Source organism: Pleurodeles waltl, chromosome 10 (assembly GCF_031143425.1).
Source record: "Pleurodeles waltl isolate 20211129_DDA chromosome 10, aPleWal1.hap1.20221129, whole genome shotgun sequence".
In the NCBI taxonomy this organism is placed as follows: domain Eukaryota; kingdom Metazoa; phylum Chordata; class Amphibia; order Caudata; family Salamandridae; genus Pleurodeles; species Pleurodeles waltl.
In genome coordinates this window covers 914,385,425-914,398,411 of record NC_090449.1, presented here as the reverse complement: position 1 = coordinate 914,398,411, position 12,987 = coordinate 914,385,425, and the positions used below count along the sequence as shown (strand labels likewise).

The following is a 12,987-nucleotide window of genomic DNA, read 5'->3' as shown; positions in this document are numbered from 1 at the left end:
GGAAGCGGTGCTGGTGGGGGGCTTACTGAGCTTGCTGCTGGCGGCAGTGTCCTGAGCGGCGGTGCTGGTGGGGAGCTCACTGAGCTTGCTGCTGGCGGCGGTGTCCTGAGCAGCGGTGCCGGTGGTGGTCTTGTCCGCCATGCAGGTTGGTGGCGACGTTGACTTGCCTTTCTTTTTCAGGCCCTTCCCCACCTTGGATGGTGGCGCAGCTGTCTTGCCACTCCCAACTGTTGTCCTGGCTGAGCCCTTGGTGGCAGGTGTTTTGGCCTTCTCCTCCAGGATGTGGGTAACTTCTTCCGTTTAGGAGGAGGGGGAATGTCCTTGCCTCGCTCCTTGGGACACTGGCAGCCCTGCTGATTGGCACCCTCCAGAATCCGGTTACTGCTGGCACCACTGTGCCCGGTGATGTGGTGGCTGAGGTGCTGGGTTGGGACCTGGAAAGGTGGGCCCTAGGAGATGGAAGGGGTGGGGGAGGGGAAGGTAAGATGTCAAGTTTTGACAGGAAATGTTTTTTAGACACACTGGGACAGGTCAAATGAGGGGGTTTGGGAGTGGAGGAGGAGGTAGTTGTTGTAGGAGGTGTTTGTTTGCTGACTTTGGGTGAAGGGGCATGGGCTGGAGGCTGTCGTGAGGTGGATGGCTGTTGGGTGGGTGTGTGACTGCGTTTGTGTAGTTTGGGAGGAGGGCTCACAGACACACTGGTAGAGGACACAGGGGATGTGTGAATGGTATGAGGTGGTGAGTGCACATGAGCGGTGTGTGGTGATGTGCGTGCTGGTGATGGAGGTAGTGGCTAAAGATGTAGTGCATGCAGGTGTGAGTGGAGACGTGACAGGGAGGGAGGAGGGAGACGTGGAGGAGGGGGACACAGTGGAGGCAGTGGATGTTGGTATGTGTGCATGGGTATGATGCTTGTGTGAGTGCCTGTGGGATGTGTGGTGCTTATGTTTGCCAGAGCTACCCTTGTGTGTTGAGGTGTCTGCATGCTGGTCTGATGGTGTGCTTGGGATAGACTGAGGTACTGGGGATTGGGTCTGGGTGGAGGGAGTTGGAGGGGGGAGGTTGGACACAGGGACAATGGCTGCCATCAGTGCTGAGGCCAGAGTCTGAAATGCTCTCTGTTGCGCTGCCTGGCCAGAATGAATGCCCTCCAGGTATGCATTTGTCTGTTGCAACTGCCGCTCTGCACCATGGATGGCATTCAGAATGGTAGACTGCCCAACAGTGAGTGATCTCAGGAGGTCAATGGCCTCCTCACTGCGGGCAGCAGGGCTGACTGGGGCAGGGCCTGAGGTGCCTGGGGCAAAGGAGATGCCCACCCTCCTGGGTAAGCAGCCACTGGTCACATGCTGAGGGGCTGCTGGGAGGGCGGTGCTAGTGGGGGGGTGGCGGCTGTACCTGTAGATGCTGGGGGCACAGAGGGGCCCACCACTGCAAGGGAGCTCCCATCAGAAGAGGAGTCGGTGTCGCTGGTCTCTGCTCCAGTCCCCACCGTGGAGCTACCCTCGCCCTCCGTCCCAATGGTGAATTCTGACTCCATAGTGTCGCCCTCCAGGGCCATGTGAGATGCAGCTCCCTCCTGCTCCATTGGCACAGCTCCTCCGCCTGATGATGCTAATGCATACAAGAACAGGGAGACCACAAAAAGGGGGGGAAGAAAGTAGGAAGACATGTTCAATACATGCAATACCGCTACCGTTGGCAGACACTACAGACACAGCAGCCCTCTGCACTACACCATGCACTTAGAGTTCCCTAATTCATCACAGGGACATGGGGTACATGGCCTATGCCTGATTGTTGCACACATGGAAGTCACAGGAGCCTGACTAGGTGTATATGGCTCTTACTACTGGTGGGGTTAGGGTGCCACTTAGCCTGCCTCACAAAGGGTCGTTGCCTACAAGGCTAGCCCTAGCCTAGGGGAACCCACAGCCCACCTCCCCCACCCAAACACCTCCAATTCGCGCAGAGTCAGATGGATGTGGCTTTACTCACCCCCTTGTGGCTGCTGTGATGCCCTCAAGCACCCATCTAACTCTGGATACGCCACCGCCAGGATCCGGAACATAAGGGTGCAATGGTGTGACGGGCACCCCTCCCACTTTGGGAGGCCATCCTCAGCTGGTCCTCCGCCGTCTTCTTGCTCCAGCGGTGAATGTCCTCCCATCTTTTACGGCAGTGGGTGCTCCATCTGTGGTGGACCCCCAGGGCCCGGACGTCCTTGGCGGTGACACGCCAAATATCCTTCTTCTGGTGGGCGCTGACCTGGAGGAATAGTACAGGGGAAAAGGAAAAACTTTAACCGTCTGGATGTCAAACTCATTGGCCCACGTTCTCACCCTTGCCCCGATGCACATACACTCACCGTCAGATCATGCAGGCCTCACCCCCCCATCTCACATCCACACCACTCCAAACAGGCATTGCCCATACAGCATGCTCACAGCGTACTCACCTGTTTGTCTGGAGGACCGTAGAGTAGCGTGTACTGGGGAGGACCCCATCCACTAGTTTCTCCAACTCCTCCGAAGTGAAGGCAGGGGCCCTTTCCCCAGACACATGAGCCGTCGTCGCCTTCAGACACAGGTCACTGCAGCACTTGCAGTGTAGGTCCTCTCCTGTCGAAGATCAGGTATCAAGTGAGTGAACAGAGAGAAAATCGTGGTCACGTCCATGGTGGTGTGTACTGTCACCGCCGGCGTACATTGTCATTGGCTCCTGGGACCCATAGGGTCCAATGTTAACCAATGCAGGATTGCGCCGCGATCTTCGACCGCTACAGCGAAGGTGTAGAACGCCAGCGCAGTTACCTCATATCCCCTTGTCCCACATTACAGGTCAGGCAGCCGCCATTGCAGGGGGCCACATGGCATTAATTTTAAATGCGTCACACATATCTAGGCCTTGCATACACACTAAGACAGGCACATAGCGGATTGACAAATGTGTGCAATAAAGATGTTATTTTTAGTACCTCAGTGTTGGTTGACCCTCTGATCACTGTTTTCATCCATAGAGCACGTCTGCTGGGGCCGGTGAGGAGATGGCGGCATCCTCCGGTGTACAAACCACTGGTGGAACTATCGACAATGGAAGAGCGACATGTAATAGTCACCTACAGACTTGATCGTGCCACAATCCAGGAACTGTGTGCTCAGTTGGAGCCAGACCTGATGTCAGCAATCCGCCATCCCACAGGAATCCCCCCTCTAGTGCAGGTCCTGTCAGTACTCCATTTCCTGGCAAGTGGGTCTTTTCAAACTACAGTGGCCATAGCATCAGGGATGTCCCAGCCTATGTTCTCCAAAGTGTTGTCCAGAGTGTTGTCTGCCCTGCTGAAACACATGCACAGCTACATCGTTTTCCCTCAGGTGGAGGACTTGCCAACGGTGAAAGGTGACTTCTATGCCCTGGGACATATCCCCAACATCATTGGTGCCATTGATGGGACACATGTGGCCTTGGTACCCCCCCGCAGGAGTGAACAGGTGTACAGAAACCGGAAGAGTTACCATTCTATGAATGTGCAGATGGTGTGTTTGGCCGCCCAGTACATCTCCCATGTGAATGCCAAGTTTCCTGGCTCACTGCATGACGCTTACATTCTGAGGAATAGCAGCATCCCTTATGTGATGGGGCAACTCCAGAGGCACCATGTGTGGCTAATAGGTGAGGACAAGGACCCTATACCCTGTGATTAGTTGTCTGGGGTTCTCCCTAAGGGTTAGTGTGTGTCTAACAGTTGTCCCTCGACATTTGCAGGTGACTCTGGGTACCCCAACCTGTCATGGCTACTGAACCCAGAGGGACGCTACAATGAGGCACCTGGGCGAACTAGGAGGGTTATAGAGCAGACCCTCAGCCTCCTGAAGGCCAGGTTCCGGTGCCTCCTTATGACACGTGGTTCCCTATACTACTCACCAAGGAAGGTGTGCCAGATCATTGTGGCCTGCTGTATGCTGCACAACTTGGCTTTGGACAACAGGTGCCTTTTCTGCAGGAGGATGGTCCAGAAGGAGGTCTTGTGGCAGCTGTGGAGCCTGTGGACAGTGAAGAAGAGGAGGCAGAAGAAGAGAACATAGACAACAGAAACACCGTGATCCAGCAATACCTCCAGTGAGACACAGGTAAGAAGACATCACTGCCTCCTACCTCTGATAAAATTGTTCTACCTCTCATCTGTCTGTGACTTTCAACCAGTGTTTGGACCCTGATTTGTCACTTTCCTTTTCGATTTCACAGATGTGGGTCCCACTGTGTGAACTCTGCTATGTTACCTCATGGACTAGAGCTGTGTGACATAGGTATGTTGACAATAGAATGGACATTGCTATTTTCTTCAGTTATTGCAAATACACATTAGTAAAAGCACAGACTGACTCCAGATTGTTTTGTGATTAAAGGATGTTTATTTAAGTGCAAAATATTGGAGGGGGTTGTAAAATGGTCAGGGGTGATTGTGGAGGAATGTCCATAGCAGAGTCCAGTCTATTTGTCTCACAGGTGCATTGTCCAAAGGGGCATAGGAAGTGGAGCAATGGCAGTTTAAGGATGGACAGGGTGACAAAGTAGGACAGAAGGATGACATTCAGGGTGGTCTAATTTCTTGGCGGGGGTCTTGGCATTGTTCTCTGTCTTTGTCCTGGATCTCAGGGACTGCTTGCAGGGTGGTTCTCCATCTGCAGGGTGTGGGGTGCTGGTGTTGTTTTCCTGTGGCGGGGCCTCCTGTCCACTAGCGCCGGCGGAGGTGGTGGGCAGATCATCATCGAGGCTAGTGTCAGGGGCCCCTTGTTGTGCCACAGTGTTCCTCCTGGTGTTCACGAGGTCCTTCAGCACCCCTACAATGGTGCTAAGGGTGGTGTTGATGGATTTGAGTTCCTCCTTGAACCCCAAATACTGTTCCTCCTGCAGCCGCTGGGTCTCCTGAAACTTGGCCAGTACCGTTGCCATCGTCTCCTGGGAATGATGCTACGCTCCCATGATGTTGGAGAGGGCCTCGTGGAGAGTGGGCCTCTGTCCCCTGAACAATGTGCCCACTGCCACTGCCCCCAGGTCCCTGCTGTTCTTGGGGTGGTGGGTTAGCCTGGGTTCACTGTAGTGGTGGACACACTGCTGCTTAACGTGTCCTGGGGACACAGGTATGGGCCCGCTGGGTGGGCGCTGCGCTGGTGTTTCCTGAGGGGGAGGCTCTGTGGTGGTCTGTGACTGTGTGAGGGGAACCGACTGTCCTGAGGTCCCAGATGAGCCGGGCTGGTCATCTAGATCCAGTTGGACAGAGCTGCTGTCATCACTGTGGGCCTCTTCTGTGGGGGGAGTGGACATGTCTGGAACCTCCTGTCCGGTGACGTTGGGTAGGGGTCCTGCAGGGGTGTAAAGGCATGATTATTGCATTTGTGTGTGCCATGGTGTGCAATGGGTGGGTGACCCTGTACCCCAGTGCTTACATTCTTGTGTAGGACCTTGTGTGGTAATTGTTTAGGGGTCTGTGTGGGTATCTGTAGTGGACATGCATTGGTGATGGGTGTCCATGCTTTGTTGTTGCATGCAGGGCTTGGTGTTGGGATGTGTGGTTTGTGATAGTGGGACATATGTCAGGAGTTGGAGAGATGAGGGTGAGGGCGAGGGTGGGGGTATGTGATAGCATACAGGTAGGGTGGGGGATGAAGTAGTTAAAACTTTGACTTACCAGAGTCCATTGCTCCAGCTACTCCTGCAAGGCTCTCAGGATGCACTTTAGCCAAGACCTGCTCCTCCCATGTTGTTAGTTGTGGGGGAGGAGGTGGGGGTCCACAATGTGGTGTCTTGAGACCACAGAACACACCTTCCCCCGTAGGTCGTTCCTACTCTTCCTGATGTCATCCCATGTTCTTGGGTGCTGTCCCACTGCATTGACCCTGTGCATGATTCTGCGCCATAACTCCATCTTCCTAGCTATTGGGGTGTGCTGCACCAGTGATCCGAATAGCTGTGGCTCTACCTGGATCATTTCCTCCACCATGACCCTGAGCTCCTCCTCAGAAAACCTGGGATGTCTTTGCGGTGCCATGGGATGGTGTGGGTGATGTGTGAGGTGGTTGTGTTATGCTGTGTGGGGAGATGTTTAGGGGTGTGTGGTGTTTTGTGCGTGGAAGGTGTATGAGTGATGGTGTTGTGTGCCTCTGTATGCTGGTGTGGTCTTTGCTTTGCTGTCTCTCTGCTTCTCAAAACAGTTTGGTTGTAAGAGTTTGTTGGTAATGTGGGTGTGTGTTTTATATTGTATTGGGTGTGTGGAAGTGGTGTGTGTATGTGTATCAGGTGTGTGTATTTCAAAATGTCCAATGTGGTTGTGTTTTGTATATGTGTGTGTATTTTGACCGCGGCTGTGTGAACCACCAATGGAATACCGCGGGTGAAAGACCGCCTCGTGGATCGTGATAGTGTGGGCTTATTCCTGTTGGTGTGACGGTGGAGGATTTGTTATCACCAGTTGATCACTGACATTTGGTGTGGCGGACTTGTGTGGGTGTCTAGATTTTGACAGATTCTGAGCTGTGGGTAGTAATAGCTGTGGCGGAATTCCACAGCTATGTGTTGGCATTCTTCTGCACTACCGCCAATGTTGTAATGAGGGCCTTAGTGTCCATTGAAACACCTTTGGGCATCCGGGTGGGCTTTCTCAAAGCTAGACTGCATTAGCAAGAAGCTCCCCCTGTTTTTTTTTTTTACATCAGCAGGAATCTATATTCTCTTTGTATTTCTTCCTCACAATTCCTGGAAGTGAGTTTGGGTAAAGTGTTTTTAAGATGGTCAATCATAAATGCTCGTATGTCACTGCCTTTGGCACCATTCGTGATCTTCAAAGTCCTCCAGTTTCCACATAATGTCAGAAAGTTGTCCACCCTGGGATTCAACCTGCCCCCATGTCTGCTTCCACCAGGGTTGATCGCTCCACAATTGTATCAAGCTTCTCTCCTGGGTTTCTGTCTGAAGCTCTTTTATTGTGCCATATATGAGCTGAAGCATTGAGCCCCCAGTGTCGGGAGTGAAATCATTGTGGCTTTCCGCTTTGGACACAAGTTACTTTTCCTGCCCAACCTCTTGATATATCGGTATAATCCCACTTCAAAGCTTCTGCTTCCTATAATTCTTGGTCCTTTGTTGTTGCAACTACGGGTCTCACTTTCAACCTCCTTCACTTCTTACACTGCTTCATAGTGGCCCCTGGTGCTGTGGATAAGCTATTTCTGCTAGCTGTAGACAAGCAAGCACTTCCTTCATCTTTACTTGGACTAGAGCTAAAACCTCTTTAATGATAAAGTCAGATTTTAAGATACAATATTGAAAATTCCACTTTTAGGAAGCTGCCATTTTCCTGTACTATTTATTGCCCACACCCTGTTCCTGGGTCACATGACTGGGTGTAGTTGGCAGTTGGACTTTGTTTATTTCTTCCAGACAGCCACATAATTGGGGTAGTAGGTGTGTCTCAGTGGGACATCAACCTGCAGTAGGGGAGTGGGAACTGGGCACAGCTCCAATTATAATTGACAAGGTTATATCCTGCCTTCACACAAAGGACTTCTCACCACTGCATTGTTCATGTAAAAAGCGAGGGCAAGGGTGGCAGGAAACTTCAAGAACCTCAAAATAAATTCTCTAGAACCTTCTCCTACTTCACAGAAGGCACTGGGTGTAAATATAGGACCCTCTGACCTACCCTTCTGTTTACTTTCTGGACCTGTGAAAGGACTCTCAGAGGATTGCCTGCTACTGTGGCCTGCTGTGTACTTCAAAAGACTGCTTTGCTATACTGCACCAGGAAGGACTGCTTTGCTGCCTGAAGAATGCCTTGAACCCTCAGATGCCCGCCCTGCTGTGTGAGCCCAGTCCTACTGCTGAACCCAGGACTACCAGAGTGAACTCAAGGGCTAGTTAGCTGGCCTCCTAAGTAGAGTCTCTGAGACAGAATAGACCCAAACCATCTTGAACCCACATCTGGACCCAGTCTTAGTGAGTCCAAACCTCCAAGTGGCCGCCTCCAGTCCTAGACCCTTGATGGAGGTGAACTGGGTGAACTGGGAGGAGACCCCGATGTTCTTTTCTGCAGCAGCAAATCCTGTTTAGCACTCCTTTGCCAAAGGGCTATGGTGCATGATGGAACTCTTGTTGGATACAACCTCCAGCTTTGTCCAGTTAGATATTTTGGACTACAAATAAAGAGGCTAAGCCCAAACGATCGGACCAGCTGCTCCCTGACAATAGAGCCTCCTCCTCTGACATCGTCTGCAGCCTTGCCTCTCTGAACTTTACCTTCTCAGAACAGTTATTCTCAAATTTTCTTTTAAGTTCGAAAGTAAATGATGACCGGGCCCAATCCACTTTTTGAATCAGACCCACGCTCCATCACAGTCATGCCACTTTGATCTTTTAGGTGATAGTTTTTCTCTCAGACTTTAAAAATTCATAAATCCATTTCTACTGATTCAATTTTTGTCAATCTGGAGTCAAATAATGTGTTATGATTTACTCTATTTTCCTAAATTGGGGTGTGATTTTTCTTGTATTGTGCTTTCACTGAAATGTTGGAAGTCTTCTGAAAGTGTGCAGGTTTTATGTGGCACTGGAAACCCATTTTATGGTGATAGGGTTATTTGTAAGACTGACCATTATGCCAAATATACCATAAATGTTTTTTCGCTTAAGTGGAGGTTTGAAGTTCATGGAAAATATCCTTTGTCAATTGACTGGCATCCATTCCACATGTCCTCAGTAAACCATTTTTCGTGATTCAGGTTAATCTCCCCAAATTCTATGGCAATTTGTAGGTTATTTAGGCTATTGTTAAGAGCAATACAATAATGATGAACTGAATTAAAATCATAACTAAATCTATATTTGCATCCATGCTAAAATAAAACCCTATACAATAAACAGTTGTGCCACAGATAAGACAAATTGTTAAGTGATCAAAGTCAATAAACTATGACTTATAAAAGCAGGTCTGAACCGAAAGCAAACATTGTTCTGAGTGGATTGATAAAAAACATATGTTAACATCTTCAGGCTGCTATATGGATAGTAATATACATTGTTCAAAAAAGAAAATAGTAGCAAACTGTTCAAAGCATAATTTCCATTATTTGAATCTCAGAATAAATTACAAACTTTGGTTAGACTTACATGATTGAAAGTGCTTATTTCAAATACAGAATCATGAATTTTCCCAAACCAACATGACTTTGAGAACTTTGTTTCCACAGACAGCATTCCAAGAAAAGGTCATGATAACCCAAGTTTCCACAATGATGAAAATGGTACAGTCAATGGGAAATGGGAGAGAAGCAAAAACAGGTTTAAGTATTGTATTTGTGTATGCAGATCAGAATTTGGAATCACAAATAAAGAGTTTCACTTTTTCATTTATTTTTTACCATAGAGATGAAAATGGCAATACCACAGAGTCAACGAAAATCATGGTTGGATTTCTGGAGCTGGTTAGTTCATTCCTTATGGAGTTTTTAATTAACAATTTACTAATGTAAGGTGATTAATTAAATACATCTATTTAAGTATTGCTACATTTAGGAAGATGTTTGGACTAATCACATTAAGATATTCTCAATACATGTAAGAATGGCAAACCCTATATTTCACGGAACCTTAAAGTATAACCTTCTGAATTAATTACTCTCCATCTAAGTCAACAACAACACATCAAAGAATATATATAGTGTACTCCACATAGCACTACAACACAGAACAACTCAAAAGTGCATATTACAAAGAGAGAGAAAAAAAGAAAAAGAGGTTTTCCTATATCTATTATCTAAATGTATGTTTATGATTCTTTTAAAGATGGGACCCAGAGGCAGCAGATCCCACTGTGGCATAACAAACACCTCTAGCACAATAATAGAGAGTGGTCCAGCCTCATTTAAACTTTCCTGCCATTGCTTTATCCTCTGAGGTTGTTGTCACTTTCATGACGGGCACTTTCTGTGAAAATACATTTCCATCATTGCTATTCTACCTTTCTTGTCTTGCAGGGTGTAATTTTCATCACCACTGTGGTGACTAAAAATGCTCTTCACATGGATTTCTATTTACACTACCTGCATGATGTGGCCTTGACATGATGGGAGTTTATTCACAGAAAGAAGTAAAAGACTATTATTACTTACTTGTAAGCTTTAAACAAATATGAGCTGCCAAAAGGAGTGGCAATCCACCAGCCCTAAATACGATGCTGGTTCAACACCAAATTCAGAGGTCCCTTCATTGTTGATTTAAAAGAGAAGGCTGGGGCAACTCTAACTCAGTGAAGGTAGCCTTTGCCCACACTCTATATTGGACAGGGGAATTCAGAGTTTGTGGAATGTGTGTTGTTTAGTTCAGTCCAATACTGCCTATTCCAGAATCAATCCTTAAGATTGAAGAAGTGTCTGTGAAAAACTTCAATATTACAATAGAACATTATTCTCCAATGCATATGTGATATTGCATCATTTATTAGCATGAAAAGGATTTCTGTAACTGCTTAATTTGTATCTATTTTTCAGTTTAGGTTTGCCGATGCCTTTGACATTGTCTTGATGATTGTGGGCTTAATTTGTGCACTCATCAATGGCCTTGGCTTGGCCCTTAGATTTATCATCTTTGGCCAGATGATGGACATTTTTATCAAGAACAGTATTACAAATTCGTCTGAAGGTAAATTTATACGTAAGGGCAATGAACCATTCAGTACACATATTTACTGCCAATGAAGTAATTTCAATGTAATCTAAGCAGGCAAAGTTACCCCATCAATTTAGTAGCTAGTCATTCATTTAATGTACTTTGAATTATTTCAAACTTTAGGTTTAATTTATAACTTAAATAAGAAACACAATTCTATTATATACAGTTACTGAGAAGCATCCAAAATTCTACAGAGGAAATAATGTTATGTATGCATTGCACTTATTAAAATTATGAAGTGAAGTAAAAAAATGAACTCCTGGTAAAATAAAAAAAGCTAAATAAGTATTTAATATATTAATCTAAAAAAAAGTACCTTTTTTGAGAAAGTACATCTTTTGGCTTTGTCACCTTCTTTTTAACTGCACTAGGATACTTCTAACCAGGCATCAGTGCATGTATTATGTGTCCTAAAACAATAGTACATATTAATATTAAATATTAAGGGCCTCATTCTGACCCTGGCGGACGGCGGAGGCCGTCCGCCAGGGTACCGCCGCTGAATGACCGCACCGCGGTCAAAAGACCGCGGCGGCCATTCAGACATTTCCTCTGGGCCGGCGGGCGCTCTCCAAAAGAGCGCCCGCCGGCCCAGAGGAAATGCCCCTGCAACGAGGACGCCGGCTCAGAATTGAGCCGGTGTAGTTGCAGGGGTGCGACGGGTGCAGTCGCACCCGTCGCGTATTTCAGTGTCTGCTTAGCAGACACTGAAATACTTTTCGGGGCCCTCTTACGGGGGCCCCTGCCGTGCCCATGCCATTGGCATGGGCACGGCAGGGGCCCCCAGGGGCCCCGCGGCACCCCCTACCGCCATCCTGTTCCTGGCGGGCGAACCGCCAGGAACAGGATGGCGGTAGGGGGTGTCAGAATCCCCCATGGCGGCGCAGCAAGCTGCGCCGCCATGGGGGATTCTAAGGGCAGCGGTAAACCGGCGGGAGACCGCCGGTTTGCCTCTTCTGACCGGGGCCGAACCGCCGCGGTCAGAATGCCCTGCGGGGCACCGCCGGCCTGTCGGGGGTGCTCCCGCCGACCCTGGCCCCGGCGGTCTTAGACCGCCGGGGTCAGAATGACCCCCTAAGTCTGCTATCTCATTTCAGGGACCAGTTAGAAAAATGACTAAATAACTATTTTCGATATTTATCACGATCCTGACTTCAGAGTGCATTTGAATATTTGATCAATTTCCCTGCCTGAAGCTCGCGGAGGCTATTTTGCAAAAGCCCTCAACTGTCATCCAGCTGATGGATAGCCCTGATGAAGCGTTTTTGTTCCCCGGGCGGGACGAACAGTTGGGCTGTGCCCAGGAACTTAATGCACTTCAAAGTGACCTCCTTTGTTGCAATCAGACACCTGAAAAAACCCTCCTTTGTCTTGTCACTCGTAATGACCCAACACCAGGTGGAGAGGGGAAGTTGCCCCCAGAACTTGTTTGGAGTGAACACAGAGGAGGGGCTGCTGACTACCCTGATCACATTCGTGAATGTATACACAAAGCCCATAGAAAAGGGTTTCTCTATGTTGGATTTCATGAGTAAGGGATACTGCTGCAAAAATGGGGAGGGATGCCCCAGGATCTTTTATCCTATTTGTCTGGCCAGGAGTCACCCACATCCAAGCTAGGGCCAGACATAAATGTGGCACCACTAGACACCTTCTTCAGAATACTTTGGACAGGTGGAAGAAATCAATAGGGACTGTATCTGCTGTTTGAGACCTATAAGGAGACATGAAGGGCTGGACCCGCACCCAATTGTACTCAGGGCTAAGAAGTGGACTTCAAAGGTCAGCTGGCTGGCCTAAGGGTGGCTACAGGGACACAACAATCTGCATGGGGCCTTTTTGTCTGAATTGCCTAGACTGACATGGATCCTGCTAGTGGCAGGCCATCAAGGTCTCAGGATGACCAGGATAAACCTGCTTAGCTGATGCATCTAAAGCATGACCTCCCTGGGCTGAAGAAACAGGTTTCCCCCACTATGAGCTTCTCAGCAGCAGTAGATTGTTTTCAACAAGGCCTCAGTGAGAAGGTATCCTGTTTCATGAATGCCTTGTCAGTCACATCCCACAGCTTTGCTCCGTTGGAGGTTTCCCTGATCAAAAGGAGGACTGTGGAACAGATTTATTAGGAAATGATGCAACTCAGCACAACAAGTAACATTGCTTCACTGCGGGAAGAGAGCATAATAGTGCCATATCTACTAAGTTGTGACACTGTTCTTTTACTTTCCAGCTACACCATACTTTATGCTGCCATGCAATGCACAA

At 48.4% G+C, this 12,987-nt stretch overlaps 1 protein-coding gene across 8 annotated transcripts in view; it reads left to right on the top strand.

Moving 5' to 3' along the window:
* LOC138262021 (ATP-dependent translocase ABCB1-like) overlaps positions 1 to 12,987 on the top strand; it is a 920,359-nt gene that overhangs the window by 115,724 nt on the left and 791,648 nt on the right. For 2 of the 8 annotated variants that reach the window (XM_069211673.1, XM_069211675.1), the window contains 3 exons: positions 9,243 to 9,333; positions 9,419 to 9,476; positions 10,542 to 10,692. In XM_069211673.1, the coding sequence (XP_069067774.1) occupies positions 9,243 to 9,333; positions 9,419 to 9,476; positions 10,542 to 10,692 (300 nt within the window). Of the gene's footprint in view, positions 1 to 9,242; positions 9,334 to 9,418; positions 9,477 to 10,541; positions 10,693 to 12,987 lie in introns of those variants that run through there. The other 6 variants (XM_069211677.1, XM_069211678.1, XM_069211676.1 and 3 more) reach the window with 5 other exon arrangements.